Raw genomic sequence first — 16,637 nt, forward strand, 5'->3', positions numbered from 1 at the left:
CACAGAGAGAGGAGATTTCTTCTGTTCACCAAAAATCTTCACTCCACTCTTGGAAACCCCAACGAGAAACTGATAATTCTTTGCTTCATCTCTATTTTTTCCAAGGGGATAATTCACTATCGTTTGCATTTTATCTTTACAAATAAGGGGTTGCTAGGTCTGTTTCACTAGTTTTAGAAGTATTACCACTATGTCCATCATTCACTTCTTCTATATCCACAACAATAGCGTTCCATACCGGCATATCTTTTGTTATTGTTCCAAAATTCCTTTACCGTTTCGGACTACCTGATGTACCACCAGATGATCCATTATTTTAATATTTTTTTGCAAATTTTTTTCGGTCCCATTTTCTGGTGGTTTTAAGGTTATCATAGTCAACCAAAATTATATTCTTCTTTAAATCAAGAATACTCATATTTTTAAAGCCCCCATTAACAAGCTTTCACATCATATTTATTCTATATCTGAGCTATCCATTGTTAGTCCTTTTCTTTATTAATAGTGTTCCTAAATTAATATCCTTTCTGTATTCTGTAGGCTGCATCTTCACTCTAATTGTTTCTCTGCATTGTTGTGTTTGTTTTGTCAGCTTTAGAAGTGTTTATTATCCAGTGATCTTTAAGACATATTTTTGTCTCTAAGGAGGAGATTGGATACACATTTGGAGATAATTTACTATTCTTATATTCTATCATCATCAAATGTTTTAGCCACGTATAATCTCCTCTTTCCTGAATTTGTGTTGCTCATCTGCGTTCTTTTTTAACCCCTGTTACAATTTATTTTGTCCCGAATATCGTGGTTAGTAATCCGCGTCGTCCTCCTTATAATTTCTTGCCACCCCACAATACACATCGGCATCTGATGTAATATCTGACCGACGTTACGACGGTGTTTTGTGGTTGGTGACGATACTTGTGGTGACGCTTAGTTAACCACTCTATATTGTCTGCTACAGCTGTTCGAAGTACCACTTGTTGTTGTTGTCACCACATGTAACAGGTAAAATTTTCTGTAAGTAATCTTTTTGCATCTGTACCATTATGAATTCGCAGTAGGTGTTTGTTGGCCTTTTTGTTTTTCCCAATAGTATCTTTTGTTTATCCACTCTTGTTTTCTTGTCCCTCTCATAAATTATTGTGTAATCATTACATTTAGTGTTTCACAGTCACTATCAGCATTTTGGGGAAAGGTTCTTTACCCCACCATTGTGGGCTTCACGTACCCACAACTATCCTGTAATTTTGTGTGTTTCTGTTGAACAATAAGTCGGGTCGATACACTTCGGTCCATCCAACGTAAGAACTGTGTGACGCGACCCGCAAACGTGAGTGAAGGTTGGTAGGCTTTACACTAGTGGGAAACTATCGACGTTCCACGGTATCCAATGATGGGTACTAATCATTTTTTACTCGTTGAGTGGATGCGCGCATTGTTGTGTCCCGTTAGCTGACCGGATGTCGTATGGATAGAGCACATAACATCCACTTCCAGACCATCTTTTTCCCGAGTGTTTGTCCACCAAATTCTTGTTTGGGTACAATCTTTTTGATCCACCCAGTTGGCACATTTTATCAATAAAATATTTTTTATATAATATTTGTTTGCCTGCACCCACATTCATTTATTTCCTTTTGAACGTGTATCTTATTTTGCAGATATAATCTGTATCAAAATTATAATCTTTAAAATCACCAAACAGTATAGAACATATTGTCTTTTTAAAACCTTCAGGAATATTTCTCACTTGTTATTTGTCGCCTCATTAGAGGGTGATCTTTTTATATTTTTTCCCATAAACCATATGTTTCATTTGATGTAACATTCTATCTAGTGCTTTTCTGTTAAATCGTCCATTGTTTTTTATCAACCTTCAAATTTGTTCAAAAATTATATTTAGCTGCATAATGGGTATTAGTTTCTCGCTTAAGGGAAATCATCGGCTCCACTCATGACTTGTTTGTTGTATCATGCTTTTATTGGTACAATCCCAATTCTTGACTCATATTTTTTTTTTCTCCACACGCAGCTATTTATCCCTTCAGTCATCACGACTTGTAGTCTGAAGTATATTATTCGGTAGGTGTCCACGAGTGCGCGTATTACCACGTAGATGATCCCGGTATGACTTAGATTGGGATCCAGGACATCGGTTATCCGGTGGGATTTCCCGGGAACACTGTGGCCACTACCATGCTGTGGTTTCCCACGTAGGTGATGTACCACTATGGGCCGGCACACTAGGGTTTTCGTATCTCCTCACACTTCCATTTATCCTTAAAACCACCTAGGCGGATCATCTAAGCTTGCGGCATGTCAGACACCAGGTGGCGGCACACTTTTCGTTGTGTGGCGTCGTCGACGGGGGTTTGTCATACAATTTATCGGGTGCAAACCAAGAAGTTCTAACGATTCATTTAAATATGTATAAGCGTGGCTATTCGTATCTACAAAGGAGGAGCAGAATCATATGGATCTTCATTTTTCACCTTATTATAATGTTGGTTTTGTTGATCCCAATCAGGATTTCCATTTTTAATAAAATCTGTATATTCTTGACATTGCGCTTTACACTCCGGTACAGTCATCTTTTTTCTCACATGTTTTTGGGTTACCAGTTTTAACATTACATTTCTTACATTTTTTAAACAACTCTGCAAACTACTTTTTTTTTGTTTATCGCAAAACTCTTCTGACCATTCGCGTAAACCAACGTAAAAACTGAGGAGTTTTATGAGTATAGAGGACATAACTAGGCTATTTTGTTATCTAAATTGTTAGCGATCGTACTTGTATTTGGATTTTTCAGAGTTTTTGCTGAACCTCGTCTTTTTCACTATCACCTACAGTATTTGATAGTGCGCAGATCCATTCCTTGCAAAATATCTAGACCGTTTTCATTCCCCACCAATTTTTACGTTTATCTTCCACTCTCTCCACCATTATTATTAAAAACTTTAGTTATATTATCTGCTGCCATCTTTTACGCTCCCATTTGGATTTTTTTTACCTATATCTTTATTTAAACATAAATCCCTATAATCTGCATATGAAAAGAAAATAGAACGTAAAAAATAGAAGGAATATTTCCATTTTTTAATTGTTCTATCTAGGTGTTGCTGTTGGAGATTTCTCTTTTTTTTTATCTTCTTTATATTTTTTCCAAGCAAAATATGTGTTTCAGAGCAGCACATTTAATAAAGCTTCTTCAATTCACTTTCACTACCATTAGTCCAATTCTTTCAAATAATGAATATACATAATTTTTGTCTTCTATGTGGCATACATGCTCCATTTTCACCAGATTTAAACTCACTTTCTTCACATTTCCAATCAAAATCTCCTTTTTTTTCATTACAATCTCCGTTCTGGCTTTTTCTTTTTTCCTCATTAGCTTTAATACAATCCTTCACCTTCTTCACATTATTTGTGCAGCAGGGGTTGTCGATGCAGGTGGGAGGAAATCCTGGTGCTCCAGGTGGCGGTTTTAGGTTTGTCTGCTTCGTATCCTCTTCACACTCCTTATCATATTTATTTGGATTTCCTTAAATACACTTTTTCGTCACTACTATTAGTGTTATCAAATTTCTGTTGTGTTGTCTCATTACAATAAGTATTCCTCCCATTGAAGACACATAATTACCGAAGGGTATCATAATTGGTATTGTCGCATATTTTTTACCAGTGCAATGGGGAATACCGTTTGTATCCTTTACTGTTTTCATAAAATCTTTTTCTTGTTCTTTAATTGGGTCACCACTACTAGCACCATTTGGTTTGTATAATTTATTGTATTCTTTTTCTTGTTCTTCCCATTGAGTTTTCCATTTTTCAACATGATCTTTATATACTTCGCAACTTTTTGAACAAAAAGTACATGCTGCTTTTTCTGCATCTTTGTTTTTTACTTTTTCTTTATGTTTTTTGCATACCTGGCAAAAACCTTTCAGAAGCCAATAGTTTTTTTCCAACTGTTTGCAATAACTTTCGGACCATTCGGTCATCCATCTCAGTTTTTGTGGAATATAATCGTCTGGAGGAACGTACGAGTCGCGGCCGCACTTCACACGGTGGAAACTAAATTCGCCACTGGAATTACGTGTGTACAGATCGGCCGTATCTGGCGCCGAACATGTCATAGCTTTCCATATTTGGTCACGATTGGCCGACCACCACGCTTCTCTCAGTTTGGTATATGGTTCGTTATCATTTTCATAATTCTTGTTGCTACCAAGTGTTCCTTTAATATTTCCAAAAATTGTTTTTAAATTTTCTTCTATTTGATTATTATTACCATTATATTTATCTGTACCACGTATGATATCCCCTATATCAGCAAAACTATATTTCATAGCATCACATATTTGGGTTTTCATCTTGGGATCACTTGCTTTATCCCATTTGTCTTTCAAATGTTTTCCTTCATTAGCAGCAGTACGCAAAACTTCTTTAAATAACGCGTCAGAAGTTGTGGTTTTTTGTGTGTCTATATTTTCTAATGGTGTTAGACACATATGTTTCCTTCTCGGAGGTAAACATATATGTTGGTTGGCCACTTTAAGTGTGTCGTTGTCACAATCCCATTTTTCCTTTTCTACATCAAAAGGATTTTCATTATTATTACATGTATTGGTTTGTCCTGCATTATTGTCATTGATTTTGCATATCTCACTATTATTCCAACCATCGTTCTGTGTTGTTTTATATACATCTTCTGTTTTTTTTCCTTGCAATTTATCTTTCACACTATTCACAGTTTTTTCTGCTTCTTTTCTTATTTCATTTGCCGCTTCCTCAACACAATTCATATTTTCTGGAGGTTTCGTGGGGTTACCACTAGGATTACTACCACCACCTTGCCCAGGTGTACCATCAGGTTGACCAGGTGTCCCACCACCACTATTTGGATCAGTATTACCACTAGATGGATCATGTTGTGATGGTGAAGAATCCGGGTCTTGTCCATTAGTGTTACCTGGTTGCGGCTGTGGCTGTGGCCCAGGTACCACTTGTGATGTCACACACCCACACTTCTCTTTATACCCACTTGTTTTCTAAGATGGGGTACCTGGTCCCCAGAATCGGTTAGACAAATCCCCCAAGTGGTATAAAGAGAAGGTGTGGGTGTGTGACATCACAAGTGGTACCCTGGGCCACAGCCAACACAGCCGCAACAGGTAATCACTAATCGGACAAGACCCGGATGCTTCACCATCCAACATGATCCATCTAGTGTAATACTGATCCAAATAGTGGTGGGTGGGACACCTTGGGTCAACCTGATGGGTAAACCTGGCAACGGTGGGTGGTAGTAATTCCTAATGGTAAGCCCCACGAAACCTCCAGAAAGATACTGAATTGGTGAATTGAGGGAAAGCGGCAAAGTAGCACATAAGAAAAGAAGCAGAAAAACTGTGAATAGTGTGAAAGTGGAATTGCAAGGAAAAAAAACAGAAGATGTTTTATAAACACACACAGAACGATGGTTGGGATTATTATGAGATATGCGAACAATAATGACAATAATTGCATGACAAACAAGTACATGTAATAATAATATAAAAATTCCCCTTTTGAATGTAGGAAAAAGGAAAGAATGGGATTGTGACAACGACACAACTTAAAGTGGCCAAACCAACCATATAGGTTTATCCTCCGAGAAGGAAACATATGTGTCTAACACCATTAGAAAGATATAGAACACTACAAAAAACCACAACTTCTGACGCGTTTATTTAAAGGTTTTGCGGTAACGCTGCAATGAAGGAAAACATTTGAAAGACAAATGGGATAAAGGCAATGTGATCCCAGATGAAACACCCAAATATGTGTTTGCTGATGAAATAAAGTTCTTGCTGATATACGGGGATATCATACGGGTACAGATAAATATAATGGTAAATAATAATCAATAAGAAGAAAATTTAAAACAATTTTTTGGAAATATTAAAGAACTTGGTAGCTAACAGAATTATGAAAATGATAACGAACCATTAAATCCAAACTGAGAGAGCGTGGTGGTCGGCCATCGTGACCAAACATATGGAAAGCTATGGACATGTTCGGCGCCATGATACGGTCGTCTGTACACTACGTAATTCCAGTGCCCGAATTTAGTTTCCACCGTGTGAATCGGCCGCGACTGTACGTTCCTCCAGACGATTGATATTCCACAAAAACTGAGATGGATGACCGAATGGTCCGAAAGTTATTGCAAACAGTTGGAAAAAAACTATTGGCTTCTGAAAGGTTTTTGCCAGGTATGCAAAAAACATAAAGAAAAAGTAAAAAACAAAGATGCAGAAAAAGCAGCATGTACTTTTTGTTCAAAAAGTTGCGAAGTATATAAAGATCATGTTGAAAAATGGAAAACTCAATGGGAAGAACAAGAAAAAGAATACAATAAATTATACAAACCAAATGGTGCTAGTAGTGGTGACCCAATTAAAGAACAAGAAAAAGATTTTATGAAAACAGTAAAGGATACAAACGGTATTCCCCATTGCACTGGTAAAAATAGCGACAATACCAATTATGATACCCTTGGTAATTATGTGTCTTCTATGGGAGGAAGTACTTATTGTAATGATACAACACAACAGAAATTTGATAACACTAATAGTAGTGACGAAAAAAGTGTATTTAAGGAACATCCAAATAAATATGATAAGGAGTGTGAAGAGGATACGAAGCAGACACAACCTAAACCGCCACCTGGAGCACCAGGATTTCTCCCACCTGCATCGACAACCCCTGCTGCACAAATATGTGAGAAGGTGAAGGATTGTATTAAAGCTAATGAGGAAAAAAGAAAAAGCCAGAACGGAGATTGTAATGAAAAAAAAGGAGATTTTGATTGGAAATGTGAAGAAAGTGAGTTTAAATCTGGTGAAAATGGAGCATGTATGCCACATAGAAGACAAAAATTATGTATTCATTATTTGAAAGAATTGACTAATGGTAGTGAAAGTGAATTGAAAGAAGCTTTTATTAAATGTGCTGCTCTAGAAACATATTTTGCTTGGAAAAAATATAAAGAAGATAAAAAAAAAGAGAAATCTCCAACAGCAACCAACCTAGATGAACAATTAAAAAATGGAAATATTCCTTCTGATTTTTTACGTTCTATTTTCTTTTCATATGCAGATTATAGGGATTTATGTTTAAATAAAGATATAGGTAAAAAAAATCCAAATGAGGACGTAAAGATGGCAGCAGATAATATAACTAAAGTTTTTAATAATAATGGTGGAGAGAGTGAAGATAAACGTAAAAATTGGTGGAATGAAAACGGTCTAGATATTTTGCAAGGAATGATCTGCGCACTATCAAATACTGTAGGTGATAGTGAAAAAGACGAGGTTCAGCAAAAACTTCTGAAAAATCCAGAATACAAGTACGATCCTAACAATTTAGATAACAAAATAGCTAGTTATGTCCTCTATACTCATACAACTCCTCAGTTTTTACGTTGGTTTACGGAATGGTCAGAAGAGTTTTGCGATAAACAAAAAAAAGAGTTTGCAGAGTTGTTTAAAAAATGTAAGAAATGTAATGTTAAAACTGGTAACCCAAAAACATGTGAGAAAAAAGATGACTGTACCGAGTGTAAAGCGCAATGTCAAGAATATACAGATTTTATTAATAAATGGAAATCTGATTGGGATCAACAAAACCAACATTATAATAAGGTGAAAAATGAAGATCCATATGATTCTGCTCCTTTTGTAGATACGAATAGCCACGCTTATACATATTTAAATGAATCGTTAGAACTTCTTGGTTTGCACGATAATTGTATGAAAACCCCGTCGACGACTGCCACACAAAAAAGTGGTGCCGCCACTGGTGGTGACATGCCGCAAGCGTTAGATGATCCGCCTAGTGGTTTTAAGGATAAATGTAAGTGTGAGGAGGATACGAAACCTAGTGGTGCCGGCCAGGATAGTGGTACATCACCTAGTGGGAAACCACAGGATGGTAGTGGCCACAGTGTTCCGAATCCACCGAAACCGATGCCGGATCCCAATCCTAGTCATCCGGGATCATCTAGTGGTAATACGCCACCGTGTGACATAGCGAATAATATACTTAAGACTAAAGGTCGTGATGGACAAGGTAGAATAGCTGCGTGTGGAGAAAAAAAATATGAGTCCAAGAATTGGGATTGTACCAATAAAAGCATTGATACAACAAAACATGATGGAGCGTGTATGTCTCCTAGGAGACAATCATTATGCATAAATAATTTGAAAAATTTGAAGGTTGATAAAAAACTGGACGATTTAAGAAAAGCACTGATAGAATGTACATCAATAGAAACATATTGGTTATGGGAAAAATATAAAAAGGATCACCCTAATGAGGCCGACAAATTAACAAGTGGAAATATTCCTGAAGGTTTTAAAAGACAAATGTTCTATACTGTTGGTGATTTTAAAGATTTAATTTTCGATACAGATATATCTGCAAAAAAGGATACATCAAATGAAGAAAATGATGTGGGTGCGGCAACAAAGTATATAAAAAATATTTTTGATAAAAGTGGCCAATCTGGTGGACAAAAAATTGACCCAAAAGATTGGTGGACAAACATCGAAAAAGAGGTCTGGGAAGGGATGTTATGTGCTCTATCATACGATGGTAGTAAGGTGGACACAACAATGCGCGATAATCTCAAAGGTAAGTACCCATATGGTACCGTGACGTTCGATAGTCCCACTAGTGGTAAAGCCACCAACCTCACCACGTTTGCGTCGCGTCCACAGTTCTTACGTTGGATGACCGAATGGTACGACGATTATTGTCAACAGAAACACACAAAATTACAGGAAGTTGTGGGTACGTGTAAGCCACAAGGTGGTAAAGAACTCAAATGTGATAGTGACTGTGAAACTAAATGTAATGATTACACAAAATTTATGGAGGACAAGAAAAAAGAGTGGGATAAACAAAAAGATTACTATGGAAAACAAAAACCAACAAACCCTACCGATTATAATGGTACAGATGCAAAAGATTACTTACAGAAAAATTTTACTGTTACATGTGGTGACAAACAACAACAAAGTGGTACTTCGAACAGTGTAGCAACAAATATAGAGTGGTTAACTAAGTCGTCACCACAAGTATCGTCACAACCACAAACACCGTCGTCGTCGTCGTATTATGATGCCGATGTGTATTGTGGGTGCAAGAAATTTATAGGAGACGACGCGGATTATAACACGATTTCGGGACAAAATAATTGTAAAGGGTTAAAAAAAGAAGCAGATGAGACAAACACAAATTCAGGAAAGGGGATTAGGTGGCAAAACATTGATGATGATGAATATAAGAATAGTAAATTATCTCCAAATGTGTATATTCCTCCTAGAAGACAAAGAATATGTTTTAAAGATCTTGATAATAAAACTAATGTGACAAACAAACAACAATTGCGAGAACAATTAATGAAAGATGCAGCTACAGAAGGATATAATTTAGGAACATATTATAAAGAAAAGGCTAACAATGGTAGCTCAGATAAGTATAAATATGATGTTGAAGCTTGTAATGCTTTAAAATATAGTTTTCTTGATTTAAGAGATATAATTTTGGGATATGATAACTTAGAACCACCAGAAAATGGGACCGAAAAAAATTTGCAAAAAATATTTAACAATAATGGATCATCTGGTGGTACATCAGGTAGTCCGAAACGTAAAGAATTTTGGAACAATAACAAAGATTGCGTATGGAACGCTATGCTTTGTGGATATAGAAAAGGTAGAGATGATGGACATAGTGGTAATACTTCTAAACCTAGTGAAAAAGACCTAGCAAATTGTAAAGATAAAATGCCAAACGATAGTGAATATCCCCTTGGAAAAAATAGAGATGAAGGCAAAGAATATCAGTTTCTTCGTTGGTTTCAAGAGTGGAGTGAAGATTTTTGTGTGAAACAGAAGAAAGAGTTGGCCACTTTGCAAAATAAGTGTAGTGGTTGTAAACCCACTAGTGGAAAATGTGGGAACGGATGTACCGATTGCCACGCACAATGTCAAACATATCAAGATTTTATTAAACTATGGAAACCTCAATATGAAAAACAAAGCAAAAAATTCACAACAGATAAATCTACATATAAACAAGATACCGTGGCAAACCAATCAACCCATGCCTATGAATACTTACACGCGAAAATAAAAGATTTGACATGTTCAACTAGTGCAAATAGTGGTAAAAACTGCGATTGCATGGAACATAAGTCACAAACCACGTCCTCTAGTGGTACACACATGCCAAAATCCTTAGATCAAATACCTGAGAGTGTTAAAGAGAAGTGTGAGTGTGACAATAAAGTGGTACCACCTGTGCCACAACCGGGAGCACCACAAAACCCAGACCAACAAAACAAAAACCCATCATCACAAGGTGGTACAAGCACTGGTCCAAATGGTGGTCCTGATGGTGGAAGTGGTGGTCCTGGTGGACAAACCCCTGAACCAAAACCTGGTACTACACCTAGTGGTGGACCTTCTGTTCCTGGTAATAGTGATCCAAATCAAGTACCTAGTGGTGGTTCTCACACTCCTGGACAAAGTTCTAATACCAATCATTCTAGTGATCCCACTAATCAAGGTACGAGGGGACATTCTAATCCTACACCAAAACCTGGTCCCGTTAGTCCTTCTAGTGAGCCCAAAAAAAACACAGATGAATTTGCACATTTGGATGATTGTCCATTAAATGACAATAATGCATGTACCAAAATTGGTAATGCTGGGTGTCCACCAAAAAAACAAAATTATGATCTTGATAAATGGGAAACGCAACATTCGACTCATTCAAATTTTAAAAATAAAAAAGTACTAGTTCCTCCTAGAAGAAAAAACATATGTTTTAATTATATTATTAAACGATGGCATACGTTAGGAAAAGAAGAACTTTTCACAAAACGTCTGCTGGACACTGCTTCATCTGAAGCAGAATTGTTGAGCAAGAAATATAAAGAATATAAGGAACGTGAGGTATTGTTTGATTCAATGAAATATAGTTTTGCTGATATTGGGAATATTATTAAAGGTGATGATATTCTAGAAGATCTTCGTACAAAGAGGGTGCATAAAATATTCGAGAAGATATGCAAAAATGGAAGTAAGTGTAAAAATGGAAACACAGATATTGAAAAAATAAAAAACAAACGTAAAAACTGGTGGACAAATAACAAAACTAAAGTTTGGCATGCTATGTTATGTGGATACAAAAGAATTGCTACAAATGGAACATTGGATAACAAATGGTGTACTGTACCTACTGAAGATGAAACGCCTCAATTTCTTCGTTGGTTTCAAGAATGGACAGAAATTTTCTGTACAAGGAAAAAAGAATTAGAGAATGAAGTAAAGAGTAAGTGTGATAACTTCAATTGTGATAATGGTACTGGAAATGTTGACGATACCTGTAAAACTGTATGCGAAAGATATAAAAATTTCATTTTATCAAAACAAATCATGTATAAGTTACTAGAGAAACAATATAATGATAATTATATAAAAAACAATGCAGGTGGTAGAGAAGCCCCAGATTATTTGAAAATTAAATGTAAAGACGGTAAATGCGACTGTATCACTAAAAATTTTAACAATGACGAAAATTGGAAAGAACCCTATGAAACATTTGATCATACCAAATACAAAAGTATATGTGAGTGCAAAAAACCTCCATCGTCAAGTTCTACTTCAAATTCTACTAGTAAAAGTAGTGATATTTTTAGTGATTTGTGGAAAACAATAGCAGGGCCTGTTTTTAATTTAGCGGAGAAATCTGTAAATTGGGGCATTGGTGCAACAACAGCTACTATTGATGCTGCTACAAAAATTATTCCTGATGCTGCAGACCTTGGATTAAAAGCTGGAATAGGTGCTTTAGATAAAATAAAAACCATGCTTGATGCTACTAATCCAAAATCAACCAATCCACAACCTCCACCTCCACCACCCCCAGTAGCGCCCGATGCAGGAACTGGTGGAAAACAAACCCCCCAATCACCAATAACCCCTCCATCTAGTGGTGGAATAGACCCCAATAACCTGGTGACATCTACCATTCCTGCTGTTGGAATAGGAGTTGCATTAGGATCTATTGCTTTGTTATTTTATTTGAAGGTAAGAATGAGAAATATATGTGTGGGTTTTATGTTTTTATATGTTTTATATATATATGTATATATATATATGTATATATGTGTGTGTTTTTTTGTATGTGGTAAATATGTGTTTTATATATATATATATATTTATATTGAAATATAGTAAGAAAAAAAAAATTAGATATATATATATATATATATATATATAAAAAAAAATGGTATATATTGGAATATATTTGTTGAAATAATAAATATATGGGAATAAATTTATTAAAAAAAGAAATATATATATAGATGAAAAAAAAATTTCACAAATTTCAAAAATATAAATAAAAAATAAAAAAGAGATAAAATAATTTCAGAAAAATTTAAAAATATAAATTATTTAAACAAAAACAAAATATAAAAAAAGAGATAAAATAATTTCAGAAATTTTAAAAATATAAATAAAAAATGAGATATTTTATGAAAGAAAAAAAAAACACAATAAAAATTCAGTTAAAATAAAAAAATGAGAAATTTTATGAAAAAGAGAATATAAAAAAAAAATTCCATTAAAATAAAATAAAAAAAATGAGAAATGTTATGAAAAAAAAGAATATAAAAAAAAATTCAGTTAAAATAAAAAGTGATAAAATATTTTATTAGAAAAACAGAATATAAAAAAAAAATTCAGTTAAAATAAAAAAATGAGAATATATTTTATTAGAAAAAAAATATAAAAAACAATTCAGTTAAAATAAAAAGTGATAAAATATTTTATTAGAAAAACAGAATATAAAAAAAAATTCAGTTAAAATAAAAAGTGATAAAATATTTTATTAGAAAAAAAGAATATAAAAAAAAATTCAGTTAATATAAAAAATGAGAACATACTTTATGAGAAAATAATTAAATAAAAAATGGAATATATAGTTAAAAAAAATTTGATGAAATAAAAAAGAATATATGGAAATAAATTTGTTCAAATATAAAAAAGGAATATATGGAAATAAATATGTTAAAATATAAAGCATATAGATATATATTTGTTGAAATAAAAAAAAGAAATATATAAGAACAAATTTATTGAGATAAAAAGAATATATAGTTAAAACAAATTGTGTTAAAATAAAAGGAATATATACGAACACATTTGTTAAAATATGGAATATATGGAAATAAATTTATTAGAATAAAAAAGAACATATGGAAATAATTTTGTTGAAATAAAATAAAAAGGAATATATAAAAAAAACAAATTGTTAAAATAAGTATATATTTGGGAACAATTTAGGTGAAATAAGAAAAAAGTATATGGAAATAAATTTGTTCAAATATAAAAAAGGAATATATAGAAATATTTTTATTGAAATAGAAAAAGAATATATATTGAAACACATTTGTTAAAATAAAAAAGAATATATGGGAACAAATTTGTTGAAAAAGAAATATATATGGGAACACACTTGATAAAAATACAAAAGAATATAGAAAAATAATATTTTGAAATAAAAAAAGAAATATATAGAAATAATATAGTTCAAATAAAAATGAATATATAGTAACACATTTGTTAATATTAAAAAAAACTAATATATAGATAAAACAAATGTGTTAAAAAAATTAATATATATATGGAAAAAAAATTTGTTGAAATCAAAAAAAAATAAATATATAGTTAAAACAATTGTGTTAAAATAAAAGGAATATAAGGAATAGAACTTGTTGAAATAAAAAAAGAAATATATACAAATAATTTAGTTGAAATAAAAAGGAATATATAGATAAAAAAATTTGTTAAAAAATGGAATATATAGATAAAAATATTTGTTGAAATAATAAATATATGGAAACACATTTGTTAATTTAAAAAAAAAAAGGAATATATAGTTAAAAAAATTGTGTTAAAAAAAATTAAGAAAAAAAAAAAAAAGATAGAGAGAAAAAAACATTTTACACATTTCAAAATTAAAATGAAAATTAAAATTAAAATCAAAATTTTTTTAAATAGAAATAAAAACAGAATTCAGTTAAAATAAAAAAACAGAATTTTTATGAGAAATAAATTAAAAAAAAAGGAACATATAAGAAAAACAAATTTGTTGAAAATAAAAGTATATATGATAATAAATTTGTTGAAATAATAAGTAAATAGAAATAAATTTGTTGGAATAACAAAAAAGAAATATATAGGAACAAATGTGTTAAAAAGAAATTATATAAAAACAAAATTATGTTAAAAAATGGAATATATAGAAATAATTGTGCTTAAATATAAAGTATATATAGATAAACAAATTTGTTGAAATTAAAAAAAATATATGGAAACAATTTTGTTAAAATATAAAGTATATAGATATATATATTTGTTGAAATAAAAAAGAAATATATTGATAAAAAAATTTAATGAAATAAAAAGAATATATAGTTAAACAAATTGTGTTGAAATAGAAAAAAGAATATATTGAAATAAATTTGTTAAAAAATGGAATATATAGATTAAAAAATTTGATGAAATAAAAAAGAATATATGGGAACATAATTTGTTTAAATAGAAAAAACATATACATAGTAACAAATTTTTTGAAATAAAAAAAAGGAATATATTGGAAAAAACAATTTGTTAAAAAATGGAATATATAAGGGAAAAAATTTAGTTAAAAAAAAAAAGCAATATATTTATATATATTTTTTGATATAAAAAACAAAAATATATGGAAACACATTTGTTAAAAAAAAGAAATATATGGGAACAATTTAGTTGAAATAAAAAAAATAATATATGGGAACATAATTTGTTTAAATAGAAAAAAGATATACATAGTAACAAATATGTTAAAATAAAAAAAAAAAGAATATATGGGAAAAATTTAGTTGAAATAATAAATATATATGGAAATAAATTTGTTGAAAGAAAAAAAAAGAATATAAACAAACACATTTGTTAAAAAATATATATATGAGAATAAATATGTTGAAAGAAAAAAGAATTATATGGGAACAAATATGTTAAAAAGAAATTATATTGATAAGAAATTATGTTAAAAAAAGAAATATATGGAAACAAAATTTGTTGAAATAAAAAAAAGAATTATATTGGAACACATTAGTTGAAAAAGAAATATATGGGAACATATTTGTTAAAAAAAGAAATATATAGTTAAAAAAAATTGTGTTAAAATAAAAAAAAAAAAAGAAAGAAAGAGAGAGAAAAAAAAATATTTTAACACATTTCAAAATAAAAATAAAATTGAAAATTATTTTAAATAAAAAAAATACACAAAAATTAAGTTCAAATAGAAAAACACAAAATAAAATAAAAAAAAATATACAAAAAAAAATTCAGTTAAAAAAAAAAATGAGAAATTGTATCAAAAAAAAAAAAAAAAATAAAAATAAATATGTTAAAATTTAAAAAAAGAAACAACATTGAAATAAAAATCCAATTAAAATACCAAAACAAAAAAAAGAATTGAAAATAAAATCCAATTAAAATACAAAATGAGAAAAACTTTTATCAAAAAAAAAAAAAATACAAAAACAATTCATTTAAATAAAAATGATGAAAAGAAAAACCAAGTTAAAATAAATATATACATATATAAAATTCTCGTAAAATAAAAAATGAGAAAAAAAAAAATATATCTATATATATAAATAAATATACCAATACATACATAATTATACCAAAACATATATATATTTATATATATAACCCAACACATACATATATCACCACATATATATAAACCCCCACACATACACCCCAACACATATATATACACCACACATATATCACCACACATATATATATATATTCCCCACATATACATCCCACGAAGATATATATCCGGACACACAAATATCTCTAAATATATATATGTTGGATATATATATATGTATACATATATACATGATATAGAAACATAAACGCATATATATACACATTATATATACATATAAGCGTATATATATGCATATATGTTCCTATATGGTGCATATATGTATATGTATATATATATTCAAAATATATATTTATAAATATTTGTGCGCAGGGATATACATCTTCGCGGGCGGGGTATATGTGGTGGATATATATATACGTGTGGTATATATGTGGTATACGTGTGTGTGGATATGTATATGTGGGGGTATGTGTTTTTTTATATATATGTGAAGAGAAAGAAATTATATATATATATATAGAATGAAGTTAATATATTCAAAAAAAAAAATAACAGAGAGAAAAAAAATTTTTACACATTTCAAAATAAAAATGAAATTCATAATTTTTTTAAATAGAAAAAAAAAAAATTGAAAATAAAATTCAGTTAAAATAAAAAATGACAAATTTTATCAAAAAAAAATATAAAAAGAATTCATTTAAAAAAAAAATATAAAAAGAATTTATTTAAAATAATAAATGTGAAATTTTATCAGAAAAAAATTGAAAATAAAATTCATTTAAATAAAAATCATGAGAAAAAAATGGAGTTAAAATAAAAAATTAGAAATTTTA

The 16,637-nt window shown here is 30.7% G+C and overlaps 2 protein-coding genes across 2 annotated transcripts; one reads left to right on the forward strand and one right to left on the reverse strand.

Annotated features, from left to right (window-relative positions):
• Positions 1-2,808: 2,808 nt before the first annotated feature.
• PADL01_0005000 (erythrocyte membrane protein 1, PfEMP1, putative) lies at positions 2,809-5,645 on the reverse strand (the record flags this gene model as incomplete). Its single annotated transcript, XM_028680618.1, has 6 exons — positions 2,809-2,889; positions 2,991-3,046; positions 3,290-3,547; positions 3,647-5,057; positions 5,151-5,321; positions 5,613-5,645. The coding sequence occupies 6 exons, from the start codon at positions 5,643-5,645 to the stop codon at positions 2,809-2,811; spliced, it is 2,010 nt and encodes a 669-aa protein (XP_028541396.1).
• Positions 5,646-6,055: 410 nt separating this feature from the next.
• PADL01_0005100 (erythrocyte membrane protein 1 (PfEMP1), truncated, putative) lies at positions 6,056-12,302 on the forward strand (the record flags this gene model as incomplete). The annotated part of the gene is made up of 3 exons (XM_028680619.1): positions 6,056-6,088; positions 6,162-12,152; positions 12,300-12,302. 3 exons carry the CDS (start codon positions 6,056-6,058, stop codon positions 12,300-12,302), a joined length of 6,027 nt encoding a protein of 2,008 aa, XP_028541397.1.
• Positions 12,303-16,637: the final 4,335 nt, after the last annotated feature.

This window comes from Plasmodium sp. gorilla clade G2, assembly GCF_900097015.1.
Source record: "Plasmodium sp. gorilla clade G2 genome assembly, contig: PADLG01_00_6, whole genome shotgun sequence".
NCBI lineage: Eukaryota > Apicomplexa > Aconoidasida > Haemosporida > Plasmodiidae > Plasmodium > Plasmodium adleri (nom. inval.).